Source organism: Desmodus rotundus, chromosome 10 (assembly GCF_022682495.2).
Source record: "Desmodus rotundus isolate HL8 chromosome 10, HLdesRot8A.1, whole genome shotgun sequence".
In the NCBI taxonomy this organism is placed as follows: Eukaryota; Metazoa; Chordata; class Mammalia; order Chiroptera; family Phyllostomidae; genus Desmodus; species Desmodus rotundus.
The window spans coordinates 49201152-49227605 of NC_071396.1; the positions used below are offsets into that span (position 1 = coordinate 49201152).

The 26454-nt window shown below is 45.8% G+C and overlaps 1 protein-coding gene and 1 non-coding gene across 15 annotated transcripts in view; one reads left to right on the forward strand and one right to left on the reverse strand.

The window, feature by feature from the left end:
* The window catches only part of KLHL3 (kelch like family member 3), a 266577-nt gene that overhangs the window by 40022 nt on the left and 200101 nt on the right, over nucleotides 1–26454 (reverse strand). For all 14 annotated transcript variants that reach the window (XM_053912760.1, XM_053912758.1, XM_053912763.1 and 11 more), the window contains 2 exons: nucleotides 24811–24973; nucleotides 10665–10774 (listed from right to left, as the gene is read on the reverse strand). In XM_053912760.1, coding sequence (XP_053768735.1) covers nucleotides 10665–10774; nucleotides 24811–24973 — 273 coding nt within the window. The remainder of the gene's footprint in view (nucleotides 1–10664; nucleotides 10775–24810; nucleotides 24974–26454) is intronic.
* LOC112318211 (U6 spliceosomal RNA) lies at nucleotides 22828–22934 on the forward strand. The gene has a single exon (XR_002976185.1). It is a non-coding gene; the product is annotated as a U6 spliceosomal RNA (small nuclear RNA).

The window sequence follows — 26454 nt, forward strand, 5'->3', positions numbered from 1 at the left end:
ATCTCAGTGGAGAGGGCAGAGCCAGGCCACAGACTAAAGGATGCTGGAGAAACCTGGCATTGCTGCTTCAGGCAGTGGGCAGCCACGTCCCACTCTGCCTTGCGTTGGGGTTATCCACACATCCTTCTACTCCCCTTTACTAGATTGTAAGTTTTTGCAGGACTGGAAGTGTATGTTCTCTGTCTCTGCACCTCCTGCCACCCAGCGCCCTGCCAGCCACAGAGCAGATGGCTGAGAGCTTTGCTAAAGAATGAACTGTAGCCCTGGCTGGATAGCTGTGCCAGTTAGAGAATTGTTCCAATACACCAAGGTTCAATCCCTGGTCAGGGCACATACCAAGAATCAAACAATCAGTAAATAAGTAAAACAAAAAACTGGTATCTCTCTCTCTCTCTCTCTCTCTCTCTCTCACCCCCCCTCCCCCCTCTGTAAAATCAATAAATACATTTATAAAATTTTTTTTGAAGAATGCACTGTAAGTCCTCGGGTAGGTAGCATTTAATGATCACGCCCTTCCCCATCAACCAGCTTAGTCTTTGTTACAAAAGCTGAAAAGCAAGCTGAGTCTAATGAAGTCGATATTTAACCTTATCTGTATTTTTGGCTTGACTTGTTGAACTGGTTCCGCTTAGCTGCACTGTTTACCTACTCAGCTGTGAAAGCTACAGCACTAGGCAACACCGGTGACCTTCTCAGCAGCTAGAGGAGGCCACATATTTTTTTCATTTAGACTTCATGCTTGAAAAATAAACAAGCAAATAAACTTCCAACGAGCATTAGCCTTCAATTATGCCTAAAATCATTCCCAACAGCTCCTCCCATCAAGGGACTGGCCAAGGCAAGGGGTCAACAAGTAACAGCAGCTGATACTCACCAAGTGCCACGCCCTGCACCTCCTTCTTCAGAGATACCATGTTCCTGCACCCTCCTGTGAGCCCTTATTAAGTGACTAGACCAAATCCAGAGCCAGAAAGCAGCTGGGCTAAGGTCTGTGTGTACCCAAGTCCAGGGCTCACGCTCTTACCCACTGTTCTCGGCTGCCTCTCCAATGTCTGCAGTAGAGGTTGGCAGACTAAAGCCAAAAGGCCACATTTAGCCTGCCACTTGTTTTGTAAGCCAAATTTCATTGGAACACAGGCACACTCTGCCATTTATATACCGTTTGTGGCTGCGCTCGCACTATAACAGCAGAGTTGAATTGAGACTCTAGGTCCACAAAGCCTAAAATATTTACTCTCTGGCCCTGTCTAAGGAGAAGTATGTCAACCCCTAGTCTATAAAATCTAAGCAGAAGCCCTGGCCAGGTAGCTCAGTTGGTTGGAGCATTGTCCCGATACATTAAGGCTGCGGGTTCAATCCCAGGTCAGGGCACATACAAGACATATGAGAATCAACCAATGAATGCATAAAATAAGTGGAAAATTGATTTTTTTTCTCTCTCCCTTCCCCCTTCCCTCTATCTCTCTTAAATCAATTTCTAAAAAATCTAAGCAGAGACACCGTGGTTTCAGTCATGGAACAGGGTGATGTCTACTCGATGAAAATACTTTCCGTGGGTCCTATGATGAAATAATCAGCCGCACAAGGTGCTTAGGGTTTCACTTTTAAACAAAGAAATAGCATCATTTCCTCATTGCTTCATATTCAAAACCAGTTTATTAAGTGCTACAAGGTTGCTAAGTGGGAAGAGACAGAGAAAATCGGATTTTATCATCCCCTGCTCACTCTACCTCCAATGTAAGCACAAGCCTTGGCCAGAAAGCAGTAGATGAAGCCGCCCTCTACCCCATCCCTCTGGTCAGACAGGCAGCCGGGCCACACTGTACCTGCACCCTGCGAGTAAAGTGGGGAGCCCTGGGGCACTTGCCCCTGCTTTCAAAATGCATTCTGAGAGTCAAGAAAGGGGACTCGAGTTAAAATAGACAGGGACGTGACTGGGCAAAATCCAGTTGAGGGTGATTCTCAGCAAAACACAGGAAGGGGGAAGAAGCTAAGTTTGACATCAGGGAAAAAACTAGGTTCCTATACAGGGACTACTTTGTTACTCAAGATTTGAGGACTAACTTTATCATTAACAGTCACAGTGTCAGGCATTTTACATGCATGATCTCACTTAATCTGCCAAAAACGCAGTGACATGGGTATCACGGTTCACATTTTATAGATCAGGAAATAGCCTCAGAGAGGTCAGTAACTTGTCCAAGGTCACACACTGCCAGGCAGTATGAATCTGGGATATGAACTCACCTCTAATTCCAAAAACCCAAGTTCTAACTGTAAGCAGTATTGCATCTCAGAGGCACAATTTGTTGAAAAACCTAGGCAGACTGTTGAGTTGGGAAACTACATTCCTAAACCCATAATCCTAATCACACCCTCCTCGCCCTTCCAGGACATCCCCACTAGGTAACCTTTTCTGTCCTAGGAATTGAGCCACTAGCATTGGCCAAGTCCACTGCCCTTATTTTAAATCGAGAAGCCAGCACTTCTGGACACAAAAATGATTCTGTCAGATTTCTGTTGTTGTTTCTTACACCAAAGCCTAACAAGAGTTTCCTTAACTACACTCCACCTCCCTGTCACACACACACCGGGGACAGCTGCGAGCAGTGCTGTGCGGGGCTGGAGCTCTTCCTGTGCGTTTCTCTCTAACCCAGCATTTAGCGACAACACACTGGGCCTCTGCTATCAGCCTCGGTGGAAATATTTACAACACAGAAATTAGCAAATGAATCAGCAAACAAATCAGGGCTTTTAGAATTTTTTTTGGAGAGGCAGTTGTTAAATATTTACCACCACAGCACTGGTTAGATTTCCTGGTCTGAAGGCTCCCAGACTCTAGAAAACCTACCCAGTTGCACTTACCTTTCTGACAGTTATCATCATCTTAAGGTCTACGAGGGCACCTAAAAGGTCTTTCTCGTGGTTGCTTCGTTTCAGACTCACAGGGGCCCTTGTGAAGCAGCTAGAGGCGCTTGCGGAAGGGAAAAGTGAGGCTGCAGAGAGCGAGAAAGTGGTCTGTCCAACATTGCGCGGCTGACTGGTGACGGGCAGCAATGAGAGCCGTTGGCTTTTGATCTTCGCCTTCTCAGCACCCGGCACGTTTCCTCCGCAGCGTGTCCCCCAGTTTCTAGCTATACTATTTATTTGTGCAAAATCTGTCTCCCCCATGTGATTATGAGTTCCACAAAGGCAGGGATCTTGTGTTTGTCTGTTTACCAATGTTTCTCCTGTGACGAACACACTCTCTGCCACATAGAAAGAGCTCAAATCTTTATTGAGCGAATGAACAAGTTAGCCAAAGCAGGAATGACTGGGTGCGTGATTCTCTCCCTCCAACAGCACACGGCCAAATACCTGGCTTCACATAAACAACAAAAATGATGACAAAACAAAGACAGTTATGTCGGCTTGCCTGGAAATTGTTCTTCAGCTTTGCGCCACTGCCGATAGCCAGCAAGAAGGCTTTCAGTATGATTCTGCGAAGGGTAAAGAAAAGGGCCAAGGCACAACGGTTTGAGAGAGAAAAGCCTGCGTCAGTGGTACCAAGCCGACAAACGGTGGGAGCCTGACACAGGGATGCAGAACACCCTCCAGTGTCCATGCCAGACTGCGCTGGCTTGGAAGGAAACTTCCCCAGAGCTCCAAACCCGTGAAAACCCGTAAAAAAAAAAAAAAAAAAAAGATTTGAGCCATACTCAAAAGCAAAAGAGAAATGCCCAAGTGCTTTAAAAAAAAAAGGAATTCAAGCCTGGGAGATAAGTGCAAGCTGAGGCCGGGATGGCTCACAGGCCCCTGCAATTCAGATAAGGGTTCAGAACAAGCATCCCGTCCGGCACCTTGCATCCCGTCCAGCACCTTGCAGACAGGGGCACCCAGCTGTAAAACTGGGACTGGATGAACTCCACCCACCTGTTATGGGAAGGGGTAAGGAAGCTTGCCATCTCCTGGGGCCTTGGAAGTAAAAAACTTCATCTTCACGAAATCAACATCCCAGGATCATGCCACATACAGATGGGGTTTGAACTGTTGTCATTCAGGGGTAAAGGAGATACTCAAGACAAAAAATAATTTAAAAAGAAATTGCTTCTAAACCAGCAAACCTGCCCCATAGGGGCACTTCCACAGCCCAGGCAACCCAGGTTTCCATGGTTATTACTCCCTCTGAAGATGGCCTCCCAATAAAAAATTATAGATCAGTAATGAAACCAACTGTCAAAAGAAAAATCAACAAATGTAATAAATAGTAGCATTTTTGGGCAACCAAAAAAAAGGCGGCCTCAAGACTACTCTCTATAATGTGTTCCTGGGAATTCTAGGAGCAGGAGACATTCTGTCTTACAGGGGTCCTTGGAGGGCATGAGCCTGGGGAACACTTCATACACATACATACAGACCCCCAAATCCTCTGTAGCGATTACGAAGTTCATTAACACAGAAAAGCTCTGGCAAGTTCCGCAGTTTCTTAACCCGGTTTCTTTGCTTAGCTGCTGTCTCCTAAATGTACCTGACCTGAGAACTTCATTTTTTTAACCTAAACACCCAGAAACACCTCACAGCAAGGCAGTTTCACAGCACAGTTGGGTAACACTGACCTAGAGAAGAGAGTCCTCCCTCCTAATCATCCCCATGGACCCTATTCATTCCCAGCCTCACCTCCCAACACCCCCTCCCTCAAAGACCCTGGATTCTCATCACTCGGTCTGCTTTCCCCCAAGGAAAACCCAAACTTCTACAATTCCTTCAACCTGAATAGCTTTCCAAAATCCTACTCTCATTCTCCAAGGTGTAGCTCAAATATTCCCTTTTTTATAAGTCCTTCCCACACAACAATCTGGAATAAAATACTCCAGGGTGCTTTCCTGGAACTCTGATTACAGGCAACTACTTCTCTCAGCCACATACATATATGGCCACCGGTCTTGGGTCTGTCTGCCCACCAGACTCTTAATGACTAAGTGCCACTCACCTCTGTCTCCCCACTGGGGTGGGCATGCATTAATGAAGAGCTGGGGCCTGGGAGGCAGACACAGCCAGCTTCAATCCACAGAGCTGTCTATTGCTAACATGCCTTAGCTTTCCTCCGCTGCAAAAGGGAGACAACAACCTCTGCCTCGTGAGTTGTAGTAAGAATCAGAAATTACCTATAAATCAGTATAGTGGGCAAAAGAAGTCAGCACAAAAACATACATACACCAGTATTTCATTTGTATAAAAAATTCAAAAACTGGCAAAATTAACTATAAGAAGTCAAAATAGTTGCTATGCTTCTTGGGGTGGGGGTGGTGACTAGAAGGGAGCGCTGAGGTTCTGTTTCTTGATCTAGGCGCTAGTCATGTGAGTGTTTCACTTTGCAAAAAGCTGAGCTGTGCACTTTTTATTTTTATATACTGCGTGAAATGTACCTGAAGAACAGTGGGCAGTCAAGTTAGATTTTTGGTCATAGTGTTGTGGTATTCCAGTCTTAGGTGCTCACTGAATTACATTCTCCAAAGGAGAACACCGAAAAGAGTAATGCTGAGGCAGGGACCCTCTGCCACATCATTGTCTGCAGGCTGAGAAGTTGGCACCCCCACTGATGACCTCAGAGAAAGTCAGGGCTGCCAACTGCTCAGCCTAGGCCTAAGATGCACCCCTTAGTCACGGGACCACCTAGGCAGCAAGCATTCAAGCCCAGCCAACTAGCCAAGGAGCTCCAGCGTGCATTTCATACCTCCCGCTGGGTGGAGAGGCTAGGAATTCAGACTGTAGGGAATGCAACACTACGATCCTGGGAGACACGACCCAATCCCTCCCAGGAGACAAGATATCAGAATTTGGTCCCTGATTACACTTTCAGGAGACAACAGCACAGTGTGATGATGCAGAGAGAAACTAATCGATATTTGACGTTAATCTAACTTTTTAAGAGACTTAAACAATTTCTTCCTGACCTGTGTTTCAAATGTGGGCTATTTCCCCATTAGTACTCACTCTGAAAACCTCAATCGTGTTTTATAAGAAGGCGTGGAACCCTTAAGGAGGAAAAACGTATTTACCAGCTAAGAAAGCAAAGATTCAGAAAAATCCAGTAACCAGCAACTCAGTAGCAGAACTGCATAGAGCTCAGAGGTCACCTCCTCAGAGTGTCTGTGTCCCAGCAGGTTGCTTCCCCTCCCCTGGGCCATTGCGGCTGTTCCTCAAGAGAGTCTCAAAGGGGAATACGGGAAACAAGCTACCTGTTCACAGCCTTAGCTCTGACCCAGCGCCCCCACCTCTCCCTGTGCAGAAGAATCAGGTGACTGGGAGCTGCTTTCTTCTCTGTTTTCCCCCATCTTGCAATGGGGTGGCGAGGATGGTCCCACCCAAAGAACTAGTGATTTTGTGACTCCTACCAGATCCTTTTGCTCTCTCAAATAAGAATTTTAAAACAAAAACTACATGAAGGGAAAACAGGAGAAAAAAGGGCAAAGATCCATGCCCTCCTCTGACCTCTGGTTCCCACATTTTTCCTTATTCTCTGGGAAAATGTTAAAATTATTCCCATAACCTCAGCTGGCTCAGGGCAGAGTCCAGCCCTAAGCTGTCTCTTCACTCCCTCAGAGATTGTCTGCTCAGCGTCTCCAGCGGTGGCTCTGTGTCACGAACTGTGAGGGACACAAAGATGGCTAAGGTACTCTCACGGCCCTCAAGGAGTGGGAGTACAGCAGAGGAGATAAGGCACAGGAGAAAGCAAGGGATAGAGGGGGAAGAACAGTAGCTGAGCAATGGGAAACGCCCAAACAGAGCTGAGGTTGCTGGGTACACTGCAGACCAAGAGGCCACTACCACTCTCTGTCCCTGCTAGGCACCAGGCCTCAGGTCACACAGCCACCCAGATCAGTATGGGCTCTGCAAAGAGCTTCCCCTTGAGAAAGGCCCCAGTCAACGGTTAGTAGTAGTAGCAGGAACAACATATCTTACAGTAATAGCACTTCCTATGTACTAAGCATTTTTCATGTATTATCTGATTTCAACCTCAGAACAACTCCGTAAGATACCTACTACACTCTCATTACTCCCCTTTTACAGATGAGAACACTGAGACTTACAGAGGCTTTTCACTCATTCATCAACAAATATTTTTTGTGTGTACATGAACCCATATCATTCTAGCAGTGATCTTAAGACAGACAAAACCCATGACTATATTCAGTGCATACATTCTGGTTGGGAGATAAATAACTTGCCCAAGGTCCCCAGCTTGTAAAAGCAGTGGAGCCGGGATTCACACTCAGCCACTCTGACTGTAGAACCTATATTTGCACACTCCCAAAACGCAAACTGCCTGGACCCAGCCAAGGTCATTTCTAACCATCATTAACAGTAAACTACCACATTTCCTCTATTTTAAGATGCATAGTCTTTTCATACTTTAATATCTGAAATCTGGCTGCATTTTATAATATATTTTGAAAGAAACCTATATGCTAGGCAAAGAGGTAAGTTATAATATGACTAATATTGCTGTCCAAGTGTGGATTTAGCTGACTACAGGTTATTTGATACTGACTCAGCTGGGTCTTTGTAAATATTAATATGAAATGCAGCTCAATTTTAGCTTAAATTAAGATCCCTGGTATTACTTCAAATACACTCCAACAAATTCACTATAATGCAGTATTGAAGAGAGAAAGCTATTGTGCATGCTAGAGATTGCCTATCATATGCAATGTAATTAAAGGGAGTAAAAATCACCAAATCTCCTAGAACAGATCACAGAATTTTCCAAGTCGAAAAGACTAGCATCCAAATGATGAACATCTAATCATCAAAGGCTTCCAGACATTTATCTTACAGTAACATGTATTCAGTTAAGGGGAAATAAAACTATGAGTTTTGCCAAAGAGAAAATGCAGGCCAAATCCTACTATACTTTCATAAGCCTCAAAATTATACTGCCAGCCTTGAAAGGTACCAAAAAGATCAAGATCATATCTGAAAAGGAGCACATATCTCTGAAGTTACAAAAACTTCTGAGAACCAACACGATACACAATTTCATTAATGTGAAAAATTCCTACACTCCAACTCGGATTACACAGAATGAGCAACTTATATGTAAGCAAACGAATAAATAAGAGCCACTATCGACAATTTTTTTTAGATTTTTTATTTATTTATTTAGAGAGAGGGGAAGGGAGGGAGAAAGAGAGGGAGAGAAACATCACTGTGTGGCTGCCTCTCATGTGGCCCCCATTGGGGACCTGGCCTGCAACCCAAACACGTGCCCTGACTGGGAATCGAACCGGTAACCCTGTGGTTTGCAGCCCAAACTCAATCCGCTGAGCTACACCAGCCAGGGCACTATCGACAATTTTTAAGTGTGTAGATTTAATGTCATGCTTCTTTGTTTCTAGAAATATAAAATTAATTCCATGGCTTATTTTACCATAATCAATGGCAAAATTGATACCATTACCATTATCAGTAAGTGCCTCAAAATTATGGTAATCATAATGACAAATGCCATTTATTGAGCACCTGTCAAACATTATATTTGCTGTTTTATACCCATTATGTCTAATCCTCATGACATAATGGGCTGTATTCCCATTTTACATGTACTAAGGGTCAAAGAGACCAGTGATTTCTCAAGATCATACAGCCAGTAAGCATCAAGCAGAGCGTGGAACCAGGTCTGCCTGAGTCCAGAGTCCAAGCTGCCTTTCCCTGGCAGCAGCCCTGCTCTGCCCCTGCCCTGGCACAGCAAGCATAGATAAGTCCTCCCCTGAATAAACGTGCTATGATCCCAGAGCAGGATGCACCAATGTGAATTCAAGGTAGCAGGGTCCCCCTCTCAATGCAACAGCCCCAAGGTGACACAGATGCTGCTGTTTTATTATTGCTTCCATTTTTTTCAAACTACACGTGTGGATTTGTTCAAGCAGGCCCCAAACTGACCAGTTGCTCCAGCACTCACACAGCCAATCAACTGACTAGCTCATTCCTTCAAACTATGCCAATTTGGTAGCACAGTCCAGAGAAGACGTTAAACAGGCTTGGCAAGAAGAGAGTCTGCTCCATAGCCGAGAGCCTTTGTCCTGGCCAGAGGCATTCTTTTCCCCTGGAGGTGCTGTTTCATACCAGTCGATGGAGCAGAGGCCTCCCTAAGCCTGAGGAAGAGTCTATATTATCATGCCAGTCACCTTCTAGAGATCTCTCTGCAGCCTCAGGGCAGCTCACAGTTCCAATGAACAACCGCTTTTCTTCGTGAGCAAACTTCTACAGGACAACAGGCAGGGCCTTGTGAATTTCACCCCAGTCTCTGGACATATGCCTTTGGACTTGGTCTTATCTCCAATGTAAAACCCTTTTCGAGGGCTTTTCCTTGAATATTCCCTCACGAGAGGACCTCAAGCTTTGACACTAAGAGTGGACTAGGACAATTCCAGAAACACGTATTGAGCATCTGTGCAGATACAGAGATGCATAAAATGTGACCCTACCATCAAGGAACTCACAGGTGACTGAAGGAGGAAAGAGCAGGCCAGAACTAACTGCAGTAAAAAGCAGAACAAGGTGCTATCCTGGAACACAGAATAAAAGGGACTTAATTCCAGATGCAAGATCAATAATAAACTCAGCTAACACTGACTGAACACCTACTAGGTACCACATATGATACCAGGCATTTCACAAACCGTATCCCATTTAATTCCTACAACCACCCTATGGAATACGTTCTGTTAGTATCTTCACTTTATAAATGAGGAAACAGATAGAGAAGCAAAGTGCCTTACCCAAGGTCACACAACTAATTTGTAAACACTACAGATGAGAGTTTGACCCAGCTGACTCATGTTATGTTCAGTTCAAAAGGCTACATTTCCTGGAGTAAAGAAATTCTCCCTGGTAATAGCAGAATTTGAACTGGCTTGGAATTCAACCAGGTAGAGATGGATGTGGAGAATTCCCCAACCAGAGGGTCACTGAGAGGGAGGGTCTGACAGAAGGAAAGATGAGCAGTCACGGGTCAGCGAGAGCAGCAGGCAGAAGTCAAGCTTCCAGCACAAAGGAAGTATATGGTCATGAGTTAGCGGACTGGGTGTCAAGAGCCCTGGGTTCTAGCCCTTGCACTGACTGACTGTGTGACCTTCAGCAGTTCCTATCCCCTCTCTGGGCCTCAATTTCATCATCAGTAAGAATTCCAAACCCCTATTAGAGCAGATGTTCCCAAAAGGTCTGCTCTGGCATAAATGTTCAATGACACTCACAAGAGGCCATGTGGGACAGTGATTAAGACCAGGTGACAAGGAGACCCCAGCTCTGCAGTGACTGGATGAGTGACCTTGGATGCTAACTAACTCTTCTGAGTCTCCTTTTCCTCATCTGTAATGTGGGGACAATGGCAACGCCTGCTTCACGGGGCTATGGTGAAGGGCGAGTGAACTGTAGAACCTAAAGCACTTAGCACAGTGCTTGGCAAACTATAAATCTTCAGTAGGTGAAAGCAGCTTTGTCACCACCATCATCACCACCGCATTTCTTCTTTACAGGGTCCAGAAAGCAAAGTGAGTGGCCAAGAATCAGGCCTCTTTTTTTTGGATTTAGAGAGACAGAAAAGAAGCTCTCAGCAAAGGTCTCACTAAACCACAGGACTACCTCACACGAGGCTCCTGTTTCACCGAGGGGCCACATCATACCTTCTCTTCTGAGGAAACAGTCAGCTTGTCACTGGATATCAAGCTGCATACCTGGTCCAGACTTAGGCTAAGAAATTCTTCCCCCAGCATCACCTCTGGAAAGTGCTGCTCTGTTTCAAAAAAAGAGAAAGAAAGCAGAAGTTCAGAAAACGAAGTTATAAAACACCCCTGCTCTTCCAGGAACCAAGGCCATGACAATAGGCGGGACTCAGAGTGGAGTCCTTGGTGCTTTGAGGGGAGCTGGGAGGCAGGGGGTGAGACAGAGAGGCAGAGAGAAAGACAGCAGCAAAGGCACCCCCCTGTGTGATCCTCTTTCCTGAGCATCGACACAGGAAAATGGGGCAGAGGGATACAAGGTTATATTTTTACCATGCTCCTTGAGATTAATAACGGTGTTGCAGAAATGCCGCACTGGGACCTGCCTACTTAATTGAGCTCATTTCCCCTCAAGGCGCAAGCTGGCAGAGTTGCAGACAGTGCCCCCTGCAGCTCAGCCAAACAAAAGTGGGTCAGAATTGCTGTGTGGCTGCAAGTCTCTGAGGTTCTGGTAGAAAGTCAGCATTAGAAGGCTAGCTGGAGTCATCCTTTCCTGTCCAAAGTCAAGTCTTAACTAAAGTCAAGTGCACCTCTGCCTCTGGTTCACAAGGAGGCCCAACTAAGCATCCGTCCCAGTGTGGTGGCAACACAGTTGGTCCCCCCACCACTGGGAACAGTCCATGACAGCCAGCCTGTGGAGGCCGTTGAAGTGGAGGGAAATTCGGGAATAGCTAGCACAAGACAAACCCAACAGGCCGAAGGTCCACACAAGGGAAATGCCAAGGACAACTCCTACTCTGGCCCTTGCCCAGGCCACCACCCTGTATCACAGAGACAGTGCAATGTCAGTGAAAGAGCATGCATTTCAGGAAGAAGAAACCTAGATTCAAATCCTGGCCTTGCCGTTTGTGAATTGTTTCCTTGAGCCAATGGCATCACCTCCCTGAGCCTCACTATCCTCATCTGTGAAATGAGGAGAAAACCGCTTGCCTTGCCTCCCTCCCGTGCTCTGGTGGGAAAGGGACTGTGAAAGTGTTTTGCAAGCTATGCCAAGGTGAGCAGGCCTAAGAGCTGACAGTTCCTGGTGCAGCAGGTCCTAGAGATGACAGGGTCCTTTTGGCCCAGCCCTCGCTCCTTTTCCAGTTCTCTCACAACCTGCACCATCACCTTAAGGAACATCCGAGCCCCTTGCCCTGCAGGCCTCCCCCCTTCCTTCCTCAGTGGCCCCTTTCTGGCCGGTAGCTTCTGGAAGTCTACATCTCCGGGCTGCTCCCACATGGTCTGGCCAGCTCCTCAAGCGAGATTCCAAGACCCCCCACCCTTGGGAGACTGCCAAAACGCCATCTCTGCTGTAGCTACACAATGAAAAGGAAAGTTGGAGCACGCTAAGCCCCTCTCGCACAGTCACCAGCCTCTTAAAAGCCAAACAAAGAAGATTTAAATCGTTTCTTATAAAAATCATTCTTAATTTGATGTTGAAGCAATTCAGACTCTAAGAATTCCCATATAGCCTTCATCTAGAACCCCTAAATGTTAATATTTTATTCTCAAAATCAGGTTATAAACAACCCTTTCCACCTTTCACTGGACAAAGAGCATTCCCCACTTGTTCCTCCACCAGCCTAATGATATCGCTGAGCCCACAGGTAAAGCTTGTCCATCCTGAGGTTCAGGAATGTTTGCACAAAACAAAACATTTAAAGGCAGATCCTTTATGAAGGGAAGCAACCGTCATAAAGTAAGAAGCTGGTCTTGCTTCTCTTAATGTCAACAGGAAAAAACCTTGAGTTTAAAGCTTAGATTTCAGGTGAGACATGCAAAAGAACTTCCTGACTATGGGAATTTTTAAGACTAGGTAATATCATTTTTAAAGTGTTCATTCCTAAAAATTTTAAAATGAAAGCACGTAAACAATCTTCTTTGGGAATCATTCTTGGCCCTGAGGCTGGGAAAGCAACAAGATTCTCCCAAATGCCCTTTCTGGTCCAAGAAGTCTTTGGACCAGAGTCCTACGTTTGTTGGCAACACCCAAGAAATAGAGAGGAAAAGCTGTCAGCTCACCAACACAAAGTGCGAGACGTCCAGGCTCTGTGGGCCAGCCACGGTGAGCTCAGCAGGAGAGTCAAGTGAACCAGCACCAACATCCCTGCGGCCCAGGGCCACACCCAGTCTTCCTGCCTTTATCTTTGGTTGACCCCAAACCTGACATTTGGAGGAAGGGAGAGTGAAGAGAACAGGAGATGAGAAAGTAAAATTCTGGGTTGTGAAAAATTCTTCCTCAGAGCTCATAAAGCTGAAAGTAGATGGGTTGGATTCTGAAAAGGAAGAAAATGGAAGTACAGCGACACATATTCCAGGTGGCTTGAAATTCTCAAAGATAACTCAAAGCAAAAAGTACTCAGTCTCCCACCCTTCCCATCTCTCACCCTCTGGGACACTGCAGCATTGGAATCTAGGTCCCTTCCTTCTAAAGGGGGCTGCTGCTTTGCCCATCCAGACCCTCCCACTGAAACCCCTACAGGAAGCAGCATTTGGTGGGGAGCGGGCAACGAGGGAGTTAGTGAGCAGCAGTCTCCTCACTCAGAGCTGGGAATGCAGAATGCTGGCAATTTGCAGGGCATGAGCATGAAGAGACAAAGAGAGGGAGCAAAGAAGAAGACTTCCCTTCCTCCCTTCAGTCTGAAGAGACAGGGCTAAGCCCCCAGAGTCGAAGAACTAGAGTCCTCTTTCTGTTGGCAACATTCAAGAAACAAGAAGACAGAAGAAAATGGGAAAAGAATGCTGGGACCAACTCCATTTCCTGGGAAGCAGGGGTTCTCCAGAAGACCTGGTACTTATTAAGTCAGCCCTCTGCCCAGCTGCTTCCCAGAAAGAGCCCACTCTGCTCCCAGAAGATACACCTCCCTAAGAAAGCCTCTCCCTTTAACACTTGGCTGGTTGGCTGGTTGGGTGCTTGCTTGCTTGCTTTGGGGATTTTCTGTTGCTTCGCTTTGTGGTTAATGCATGATGGGAGAATGTAGCGAAGAGCTGTGGCTGAGTCACCTCTTCTGGGTTCAGTTCTAGCTCCAACTCTTATAGGCACTTTGTTCCAGGTTTTGTCTTCATCATCCATAAAATGGGGCCATAGTACCTGACCTAGGTGGTTTTGAAGTTTGAAGACAATAATATTAGCCCATTCAAAGATATTTAAATGGGCTAATTAGAAATGAAGGATAAATATCATCAGCCCATGTTCCTGCTTTACAATGCCCAGCTCTGTGGGCAGCACTGCTCTCCAACAAAGAAGCTTGTCCACAGCATCGGAGACATCCTGTGGGCCTGCAGTCCCTGTGGATGAGCCTGCAGACTTCAAAGACCTTCAAAACGCACTTTAATTCCATTGAGTTCCGAAAACTTCCTAGGGATATAAGTTTTTTAGTCTCTTAAGGCTGCAGTTTTCTCATCTTTTAAAGGGAGCTATTAATAGCAACTATCTCCTAAAGGTGTGCAGGCATTAAAAGAGCAGATAACATAACTCACACTTACTGAGACGGCTGCAGGTGCTCAATAACTGTTAGCATATGATGTAGCAAATGCAGTTTGTTCAAAATTTAAAAAAAAGCAGAGCTAATGCCTACAAGGACCTTATAAGAAGGGTAAGGCAAGGCACCAATAATTCCAACCCAGAGTCCACAGGGCCAGACTGGGAGAGGCACTCCAAATGCAAATAACAGCACGGAAGCAGGAAAATTCAAGGCATGTCTAGAGAGCAGCAATAATTCAGTCAGCTAGAGCCTAGCCAATGTCTTTGTTCATCTAACAAATGTTCATTAAACCCCCACTAAGTGTGGGGAACTGAGCCAGGCTCTAGGAGACGCAGCAGAGAGGCAGGCAAGACCTGGAGGCATAGGTGGTGTGTGCAGGGGGCTTAGTGTCTTCTAACTATGGGCCACCCCCTTGAAGAGGAACTCTCCAGTAACAAACTTACCTTTCCTTTAGCTTCTTCCTCCTTAAAGAGAAGTGGAAATTGGGGGTGGGGGAGAATCGATTAAGAGTTCTAGTTAAGAGTCCCAATTAACCAGCTTTTACTATAAGTAACAAATGCCGTTTAAGTTCCAAATTTTAATTAATGAAACACAATGTGTCTGTTGCCGTCCATTTGGAGGAGAAATTATGGAGAAGCGGAGGGGCACCAGATAGCTTCCAGTTCTTTCTCTACCAAGCAACACATCCATCTTTCCAATGTTGAAAGGATGACAAAACTTGGATGGCGCACTCCCATGAAAGGATTGCTCTCGGGGAAAAGTTGGGTCTTTTCGAGGAAGCGGGCCTGGAAAAAGCTGAGGGCTGTTCCTATTAGTAGCCAACATTGTGCTATGCATTTTACATGTATTATGTCACTTCTCCCAAAAGCCCTGGTGAACTGAATATCACGATCGCTATTGTACAGATGGAGGAATGGAAGCTCAAAAAGTTACTTAGTCGCATGCTTCTGATCGCAGAGCCATGAGTGGTTGGGCCAGGTTTTGAAACCAAGGCTGCCTGCTTATATAACACACATTCTGATGAGCACCCTAGTCCTCGTGATAAGGTCAACTTGCCCTGGGCCGGCCGTGGGGGGAAATTCAATACAGACATCAGAGTACTCTAACGATCCCTCTTAGAGCTGAAAGACAAAAAGAATGAATCTAATGACTTTTCTTTAAAAAAATTAAAATTAGGAGAGTGGTGCTCTAAACATCTTGACATTAGTCCTAGGTTCAAATCTCAGCCATAACCCTGAATTGAGATATTTCCTTAATCTCCCTGTCCAGGAGGTTAGATGAAGTGATATTGTTCTACATGTTCTCAAAGCCCCCAAAACAGGGAATAAAACGTATCGTAGTCCTCATCACCCTGTTCTATCATCTGAGGTCTTCCTCTCATACTGGGACTGTAGGCCCCAGGGGGCGGGCTCTGTCCTGTTTGAACCTGAACCCTCAGCATCCAGCACATCTGCCAATGTTAAGCTCTGAGATTTTGACTGTGCTTCAGTCCATTCTTCAGGGCTGCCTAGGGCTCAGCAACCTCCTAAATTAATCCCAAGTCTATTTCCCCCTCCCAGTGGGATGAAATAAACCTAAGCTTTTGCGCCGGTTCATCTAAACTACAAATTCAGAACAAATGGGACTGAAAATCCATCTAAGACTTCTTTGACCCGCAGAAATGAAATGAACCCCATTATTCCAGAGTCAGTAGCCCCAGGGAACAGGTATGAGAGCTCTGAATTAAACCACTGGTTACACACCTCAGGGAAGATTGGCTGACACAGGTGAACACACAAGTAGAATCAAAACATTTTAGCAAGGCAAAAAATAAAACAGAACTGCCTTAAATCTCTCTCCTGCCCCCTGTTGCCCTGTTTTTGGACGGCAGAGGTAAGCTTTCTTGAATCAGCATTTGGCTTTCAGGGTCCACAGCTTCCCTGCTCCAAGGAGAAGGCTCTGCCCCCACAGGGAGGTAACAGAGACCTACCCTGACCTCCTCCCACAGGAGTCGTGACCACCAGCCCTCAGACTCTAAATATTACTACCCCCACCCTCCGCAGGGATGGCGAGATATGCTCTCTCTTTCCATGTTCACTTAATTCCAGAAATATGTGTGTGGTCCCTCCTCCTTCCTCTATAATGTGCACACATCCGCGCAGAGAGAGCGAGCCAAGGGCTGTATCAAAGCTGTCCAGCTCTCAGGGTCTCTAATTCAACACCAGAGCTCCCTGTAGCCCAAAGAATGGGAGGAAAAAAGGAAGCTTCCTAAAACCCAACAACAAAAACAACCGGTGTCTGCTCTCCTGCCTCATTTGCCGCCTTCAAGCTAGAAGCAGAAAACCAGGGGAAGGCAGGAGTAAGGTGACCAGCGTGGAGAGAGGCTGGATTGGCTGGGCAGACGTGAAAATAAGTAGTGGGCTCGGGGCAAAGGCTCTGGACTCGGACAGCCTCATCGTGGATCTTGGCGTTGCCACTTACAAATTACGTGATCTCGGGCAAGTCACTACACGTTTCTGGAGTTTCCGTTTCTTCATCTGTAAATTGGGAAAATAATAACTACCTGTTACGGTTATGTGGCCAAAAGGAAGCAATGCCTATGAAGGGTACCGCACCAGTCCTGGAACCTAGCAAGTGTTCAGAAACTCCTGCCATGGCCATCATCATCATTATTATTGTATGATGCCAAGTTCAAGGCAGCCACTTCACAAGACAACCCTCACTGAGTCAGAGGTTTGTGTTTTTTAAACTATTTGTCAAAGTCTTTTGCTGCCCTTAGTTTAATCACTTCATTCCATGGTCTGAAATGCCTCAATCAATCAAAAAAAGGCCATTTCTCTCCACAAACACGTTAAATCCGATAGCTTTTCCATCCCATGGCTGGAGGGTTTCGGCTCAGCTTTGGCAGACTGATGTAAACAACATGTCCAAAGAATTTTAATTGCCATTTCGTTAATGGGGTCTCATTAACATCCCTCCCAACCAGCTCTGCTGATGGCCCAGTGCATGGCCGTCCAATTACCAAACAACAAAGTCTCCATAAACCTGCCATAGCCTCTGAGGTTAAAGATTAAGCTGTCCCTAGAAACAATAATGAGGTATAAGAAACAGGCTGTACAAAACACCAGGGTCCCTTTCCCAGCTACTAGCTTCCCAGGAGGACTCTGATACCATAGGCTAGGGACAAGGGTCTAAGTTGTCATCCTCTAAATATGGGACCCACCTTCCCCCTTCCCAGAATAACATATCACAGCAAAAACCTGGGGGCATAACCTTAAGGGGAAACTGGACCCAGAGAAAGCAGGAGGGACTGCCACAGCAAGAAAAGACAGGGCTATTCTGAACAGGAAGCCAAACAGGTAAGCTGGGTGGGGAGAGGCGGTGCTCCTGCCTCTCGGAGAATCTCTGCCTCTCATGCCTTCACCAGGGAACTGAAGACTTACCAGAAGGCAAGAGCTGATTTTTAAAATGGTTACATATTTTTGGAAAACAACTTGGCAATATCTGCCAATAATTTTTTTTTTAATGCATACTCTCTTTGAGCTACTTTATGCTACTAAAATGGTATCCTACAGGTACAATCTTACTGTTACTTACATACTAACAAGTGTACTTTGGAATATTATGTGGAAAAATTCTCCCTCAACATTTTATATAAAAGGAAAAGCAAATAACACTAATTCCCATTAATCAAGGGCTGGGGTTAAATGAATTATAGTTCATCCCTATGATACAACAGATAAAAAGAATAATATAGAGAGAGAACCAAGAGGGCGGCATAGGTAGACACACTGCGCCTCCTCACACAACCAGAACTGACAGAAAATCGAACGGCAAGGAAGTCCGACACCAAGGAAATAAAAAATAAACATTCATGCAGACCGGTAGGAGGGGCGGAGAGACTCGTGTTGCCGTGGCACCGAGACTGGCGGAGTGTGGGACGAACGGGGCAGGCAGTCAGACCACTGGCAGACCCTGCGGCCCCACATTCGTGCACAGATAAACCAGACAAACAGCGGGGATCGAAGCAGGCCACGCAACCCAGGGCTCCAGCTCGGGGAAATAAAGCCTCAAACCTCTGATTGAAAACGCCCGTGAGGGTTGGGGCAGCAGCAGGAGAGACTCCCAGCCTCACAGGAGAGGTCTTTGGAGAGACCCACAGGGGCCTAGGGCGTGCACAAGCCCACCCACTCGGGAACCAGCACCAGAGGGGCCCAGTTTGACTGTGGGTAGCAGAGTGAAAGATTGAGGTTCAGTGAAGAGGGGAGCGGGCGCCACTGCTCCCTCTCGGCCCCTCCCCCATGTACAGTGTCACAGTGCAGCAATCAGCATTACCCCTCCCTGGGGAACACCTAAGGCTCTGCCCCTTTAAGTAACAGATGAGCCAAGACAAAAAAAAAACAATGACCCAAATGACAGAACACTTCAAAGCTCCAGAAAAAATACAACTAAGTGAGAAAGAGATAGCCAACCTATTGGATGCACAATTCAAACACTGGTTATCAAGACGCTCACAAAATTGGTTGAATTTGTTCAAAAACCAGATGAAAAAATGAAGGCTATGCTAAGAGAAACAAAGGAAAATGTACAGGGAACCAATAGTGATGCAAAGGAAACTGGGACTCAAATCAACAGTGTGGACCAGAAGGAAGAAAGAAACATCCAACCAGAAAAGAATGAAGAAACAAGAATTCAGAAAAATGAGGAGAGGCTTAGGAACCTCCAGGACATCTTGAAACGTTCCAACATCCGAATTATAGGGGTGCCAGGAGAAGAGGAAGAACAAAAAATTGAAAACTTATTTGAACAAATAATGAAGGAGAACTTCCCTCATCTGGCAAAGGAAATAGACTTCCAGGAAGTCTAGGAACCTCAGAGAGTCCCAAAGAAGCTGGACACCAAGGCACATCATCATTACATTACCCAAGATGAAACAGAAGGAGAGAATCTTAGAAGCAGCAAGAGAAAAGGACACAGTTACCTACAAAGGAGTTCCCATGAGACTGTCAGCTGATTTCTCCAAAGAGACCTTACAGGCAAGAAGGGGCTGGCAAGAAGTATTCCAAGTCATGAAAGGCAAGGGCCTACATCCAAAATTACTGTATCCAGCAAAGCTGTCATTTAGAATGGAAGGGAAGATAAAGTGCTTCTCAGATAAGGTCAAGTTAAAGAAGTTCATCATCACCAAGCCATTATTATATGAATGTTAAATGTTAAACCTAAGAAAAAGAAGATAAAAAACATGAAGAGTAAAAATGACAGCAAACTCACAGTTATTAACAACCACACCTAAAACAAAAACAAGAGCAAACTAGGCAAACAACTAGAACAGGAACAGAACCATAGAGATGGAGATCACATGGAGGGTTGTCAATAGGGGAGTGGGAGGGGGAGAGAGGGGGAAAGGTACAGAGAATAAGTAGCATAGATGATAGGTGGAAAATAGACAGGGGGAGGGTAAGAATAGTGTAGGAAATGTAGAAGCCAAGGAACTTATAGGTATGACCCATGGACATGAATTATAGGGGGGGAATGTGGGAGGGAGGGGGCGGGCAGGATGAAGTGGAGTGAGGGGGGGGAAATGGGACAACTGTAATAGCATAATCAATAAATATATTGAAAAAAAAAGAATAATATATAGGCATACACAGGGTCCAGAGAGAACTCCAAAATTTTGTTTTAAGTCAAGAAAAAGTACAGTGATTACAGAATGTTTCTGTTTGGCTAAGTTAAAGAACATCATACATTATAGATATTATAAAGGATGCACTAGATAGTCCCCCTGCTCCCCTCTGAGAGACAGCCTAGGAGAAGATTGAGTTGGCATTTATACCTTCATGTAGTGGTCGAATTTTTGTATCATGGGTATAAGTTGAATGTTATGGAATACATTCTCTAAAGTTGTAAAAAGAACAGTATAGTAACATATCTGCTAACTTGGAAGGATATTCAGAATATACTACTAATATTTTTTAAGCTGGAAAACATGCTTGAAAAATATTGGGAAAACTATTCACTAAGGTGCTACCCATGGTTTTCTCTGAGTAGGATTGTGTTGCTTTCCTGCTTTTTCTGCCTGTCTGCTTTTTCCGTAATAATTACGGGTGATTTTGTATTAAGATAGCACTAACAATAGCAACAATAATTATTACAGCAAAAGAAAGTTTGTCTTGGAGAAGGAAAAACAACAGAATTCAAAGGCGAAGCTGGGGGCCACAGACAAGTGAAGACAGAGGCCAGGTGGCCAGAGACTAGGCAAGGCAGGAGGGCAGGGTAACCTGCCTGCTCATCTGGATATAAAGAAAGCAAAATCAGAAGCTCTGGAAATGGTCTCCTCCCCCGAAGCGCATGCTGTCCACAGCAACAGCAATGGTGACGACCCAAGGAGTGCCATCTCTCTACCAAGACCTGCTTGGAGGCTCTCTTACTGCGAAGAGTGAGCCTGGCAGGGAGGCTCCAGGGCATGGCCTTGAGTGGTGCCCACTCTGCAGGAGGTTCTCCTCCCCATGCTGCCTGGTCCCCAAACCATCTCCATGACAGGGCAGGATGTATTACCCCCATGATGAAGAGAAAGCAGGCCTAGAGGTCACTCAGCTCCAGTGTTGGCTGGTCTGACTCCTAGTTCTGACCTGGAGGGTCTCCTTATACTTGGTTGGTTTAAAACGTGCCCTAATGTGAGGCACGGGGCCAGAGAAGCCTGTGACCACAGGGGCTGACACTGCCTCTTTAATGTGCCCCTAGTGGGTGCCCACACCACCACACTTACAAGTGGGACGAGGCAGCAGCTCTGTCTCAAGAGGCAGTGATGGCAGAAAGTGCCAGATTCCATCTCAAGTCAGGAAGTACAAGACCAAAAAACAAAGCAGGCCCACATTAGTGGGTGGATATAAACCCACTGGGGGAAGAAGCAAAGGTAATCATTTTATACTTCCTACTCTAAACACTGTACAATTTACCTTCACACTGCTTCTTCTAATGTCTTTTCATCATGGCCTTACCAACCTCTGTATTCCCACGATTCCCTGCTGCAGGCTGCAAAGAAAGCTGTGCCCAGCAGATGATCACAGGCCCCACAGAGGCCTGTGCGACAGGGAAGAGGCTCTCGGCCTGAAGTTGCACTGACCGAGCCAGGGAAAATAGGAGGGCTCACATACGCGGGGAAGAGAAGACATCCACGCCTCACTTCCCCACTCCGAGACGACTAAACAGCCCGTGTCTAGCAGAGACAGCTGGTCGTCTGTCTACCCTGTCTGACTGTTAGCATCTGACCAGGTGGCACAGGCTTCCAGGCTCATGCTTCCAATGGAAAATGCCAACTCTAGCCACCAACACTCCTCACTTACCGAATCACAGGGCTGCCTTAAGTCCAAATCAGGCCTGGAAGCCATAGAGTGTAGTAGTTACAATCACTGTCTCTGGAGTCAGCACTGGTTGGGTTTGAATCCTGCCTCTGTCTTTGCCAGCTGTGTGACACCAACAAATTACTTCACCTCTCCGTACCTTAGTTTCCTTAGCTGTTGTATGCATTAGATGAGATGACACACATAACATGTTTGGCATAGGGCGTGACCCAAAGTGAGGGCTCAGTAAGTGCTAGCTAAAAGCAATTCATCATGATTTCCACATACACACGTGTGTGCGTGCACACCCACAGTGCTGGCAGACCCCGATCACCGTGTCGCCACTAGGACCAGGGAGCACCACCACAGCGATGTGCTCCTGAGCGCGTCCTCCTCACTGTCCTGCAGGTGGGCCTCATCATCAGGCCACAAGCACCTGGGAGCCTCTGTTAAAGGTGGGGGTTCAGTACACTCCCAAGCCCCAGATGATCGTGTCGGCTGACTACAGTAGGATGGGAGGTGTGCTGTGTGCGCACACATCCATGCACACACACTACGTGCCAGGAGGGGCCTGGGAAGGGACTCGAGGAAGGCAGCCAGAGAATTCCTGGCATCTAAGCACTCTTCCTTTGTCACTGCGCCAGCAGATGTTCATGTGCTGACCTGGGCGTTAGCCAAGTTCTCGGCTGCTGCTGCCAACGCAAAGCCTGAGCACATCCCTCAAGAAAGTGCCCTTTTCAAAAGACTGGGCCAGGGAGCCCTCTCCAGAGAGATAAAAAGACTCCCTGAGAAAAAGCAGAAAAGTGGTGGGGAATGTGCAGAGAATAGAGGGCACAGGAGCGACAGCAGAGGAACAGGAGAGTCAAGCTTCAGAGCCAGGAAGAGTCTACAGAATTCAGAATTGGGCATCTGGGGAATGTCCCTCACAAAAATCATCACCATCAAGATCATCTTAACAACTGGTCCCACTTGTGTCGCAGAAACAGACTGCAGGGAGAAATGAGAGTCTGTGCAGATTCTTGGGGTCAGAGACTTGATCAGCGAACAAAAGGATGTCAGGAAACAAAGTAAGTGATTGTTGCCTTGTGGGCCATGGGCTAATGCAGCACAGGGAGCTGGCAGGTGGGCAGCCAGCAGGCCCTCAGCTAGTTTCCAGACATGGGCTATACAGGAGACATAGACAGAATACAGATGGTGTTTGTTTAGGCAGGGGAAGAGCGAAATGATTTATTGCAAGGGAAGAAGGTGTCCACAACTGAAACTATCACTTAAAACGACTAGACCGTGCTCGCTTCGGCAGCACATATACTAAAATTGGAACAATACAGAGGAGATTAGCATGGCCCCTGCGCAAGGATGACACGCAAACTCATGAAGTGTTCCATATTTTTAGAACTTCCCTCATCTGGCAAAGGAAATAGACTTCCAGGAAGTCTAGGAACCTCAGAGAGTCCCAAAGAAGCTGGACACCAAGGCACATCATCATTACATTACCCAAGATGAAACAGAAGGAGAGAATCTTAGAAGCAGCAAGAGAAAAGGACACAGTTACCTACAAAGGAGTTCCCATGAGACTGTCAGCTGATTTCTCCAAAGAGACCTTACAGGCAAGAAGGGGCTGGCAAGAAGTATTCCAAGTCATGAAAGGCAAGGGCCTACATCCAAAATTACTGTATCCAGCAAAGCTGTCATTTAGAATGGAAGGGAAGATAAAGTGCTTCTCAGATAGGTCAAGTTAAAGAAGTTCATCATCACCAAGCCATTATTATATGAATGTTAAATGTTAAACCTAAGAAAAAGAAGATAAAAAACATGAAGAGTAAAAATGACAGCAAACTCACAGTTATTAACAACCACACCTAAAACAAAAACCAAAGCAAACTAAGCAAACAACTAGAACAGGAACAGAACCACAGAAATGGAGATCACATGGAGGGTTATCAACAGGGGAGTGGGAGGGGGAGAGGGGGGGAAAAGGTACAGAGAATAAGTAGCATAACTGGTAGGTAGAAAATAGACAGGGGGGAGGGTAAGAATAGTGTAGGAAATGTAGAAGCCAAAGAACTTATATGTATGACCCATGGACATGAACTATAGGGGTGGAAAGTGGGAGGGAGAGGGTGAGCAGGATAGAGTGGCGTGAAGGGGGGGGAATGGGACAACTGTAATAGCATAATCAATAAAATATATTTAAAAAAGAAAACTAAAAAATAAAACAAACGACTAGACCCATGTCGTAGGCCACTCATGATCTGTCTTCAAGTTGAAATGAGTATCAGTGAAGACCTCTTTCCACCTAAATATGGTGGCCTGAACCTTCATGTTCATCTCTACTCCTTCCCGAAGCCCTAGTAAAATAACAGGATCTTAAAATAACAGGATGACAAATTCTAACAGAGAGAATGTCTCTAAGAAAAATAAAACAAAATCAACAGATTATCTGACATACTGAGAAGGACTGTTCAATTCTACCTAACAAAAATTAGTGGGTAGTAACTCACTATGCAAAAGAAAAGGGCAATTACTACTGCTTTTCTGATTTAAAACAAAAGTTTTCAGATTAAAAAACTATAATTATAATATAGAACAGCTCAGTTGTAGAAATAATATTAGAGGAATACAGAGAGGAGAAGAATGTATGTATGAGGAGAAAGTCTATAAAATATAAAAGTTCAGTCTTAGTCTTCTGTGAGAAGTCAACAGATAATATCTAAAACTAATTATTCCAAAAATAGTGGTGTAAACATATTATCAATATTTAGATAAATGGAGATAAATATATGAAACAGGTTTCAGCTGAATCAGAGCCTGCATTTTAATTCTTTTAGAGTTAAGTGAGTGGCTCCAGAGAGCTCGACTTGGCGTGGAAAGACAGAGCAGGGGACTCCTGCTTATCATTATAAGCCCTGCAGTAGTGTTTGACGGTTAAAATCCTGTTTAAAGAACACTTTGATCAAAATAGACATTTATTTCAAACCTAGCTCAAATTACTACTCTTCCCCCATGAAGTTTTCTCAGATCTCCTTCCTTTTCCCTCATGAAAATTATTGTCTGTATCATTCATCTGACAATTAATCATATTATACTTGGCAATGAGTTGAACTCTTCCATTGCTAACGATCTTTCCACCTGTGTCTTAGCTCCCTGACTAAGATGTAGCTACTTAACAGCAGAGTGCACATCTCACAATCTTTGAGGAGTCCACAGCAGACCAGGTTATTAAGTCCCCACGCTTGAAGGAGGTGCGGCGGCCCAGCTCCCCATTACCTGCGTAAGCATTGGCCTGCTGCAGAAGGTCAGTGCAGGTGTGCACATCTGCAAATGCGCGAATGCCCAGGCAATTGGTGGGATGCAACTGGGACTGAAGGAAGTCGCAGCAGTTCTGCCGAACATCCATGAGCTGCAGCAAGCTGGCTGCTGGGAGCAGCACCTGGAGGAGAAGGTGACATTCTGAGACACCGGATCCCTTCAACAGAGCCTCATCTCTCTGAAGCACTGTTCTAATCACACCACTCCCAAGCTCATGGCTCTCCACGGCCTGCCCAAGAATCCAAACCTCCTGATCTGGCCCAAGCCTTATTTCTCACTACTCTCCACCTCTTGGACTCTTAAGCACCAGCCTATTCTCTGTATCCCTAGAGACCACAGCAGTGCTTCCTGATTGCTAATGTCTATATGAATTCCCTGGGGACTCTGTTATTAAAATGCTGATTTCAATACAATAGGTCTAGGGCGGGACCTGAGAGCCCAGATGAGGTTGCAGCTGCTAGTTCATGAACTGCACTTTGATTATCAAGGCCCCTATGAACTGAATGTTTGTGCCCCACTCCCCCCAATTTGTATGTTGAAGTCCTAACCCCCAATGTGACTATATTTGGAGACAGGGCTTGTGAAGAAGTAACAATAGTTAATGAGATCATAAGAGTGGGGCCCCAAGGCGCCTTACAAGAAGAGAAATGGTGTTTGTTCTCGTTCTCTCTCTGTCTCTCTCTCTCTGTCTCTCTGTCTCTCCCTCTCTCCCTCTCTCTCTCTCTTCTTCCCTCCATCCCTCTATAATGTGAGGACACAAGAAGGAGAGAGAGATCTTCTGCAAGCCAGGAAAAGGGTCTCACCGGAAACTGAATCAGCTGGAAACTTGATCTTGGACTTCCAACTTCAAAACTGTGACACAATAAATTTCTGTTGTTTAAGCCACCCAATCTATGGTATTTTGTTATGGCATCCCAAACAGACTAAAATAGATTGATTCTTCTACTTGGCTACACATTAAAATCACCTGGAGAATTTTTAAAATACTGATGCCTGGGTCTCACCCCCAAAGATTCTAATTGAAGAGGAATGGGGTGTGGCCTGGACGGTGAGATGTTTCTAAAGCTCCCGAGGCACCTCTAAGGTACAGCCGCGTTTGAGAGTCATCGCCCTGCAGCCATTAGCACACTGTCTTCACACAGAAAGGACTCACTGAACTGTTCCCTAGCTGGTTCACCACCTAGTGACCGAACGTCCGTGGGCCAAGCACTGAGCTAGACTCTCAGGTTCAGTGGTAAGCACGACAAGCCAGACCCCTGCTCTAATGGAGCTTATAATCCACTGGAACAAGAGTCACCCCCAAATCCTTCGGGACTCGGATAAACACACCTTACTCTCCCATCCAACAGATAAAGAGAATGTCTTCAGGTGCAATCCCAGAGAAAGGAGAGCTGAGTTTCCTTTTAAAAGGTCACAGGATGCATGAGTATTTATGTTATTTTCTGGAAGACAGAAGAATGTCCTGCTCAGGTGTGTTTGCATGTGTTTTTCCTAAAAGCCAGGGAATACTGGCTCGAGCAGGCCAGAGAGGTGCTCAGACTGCCAACCCCTGTCAAGTTCCTAGGCCTTTCCTGCACGGCCCGGGAGAGACGGCCAGAGGCC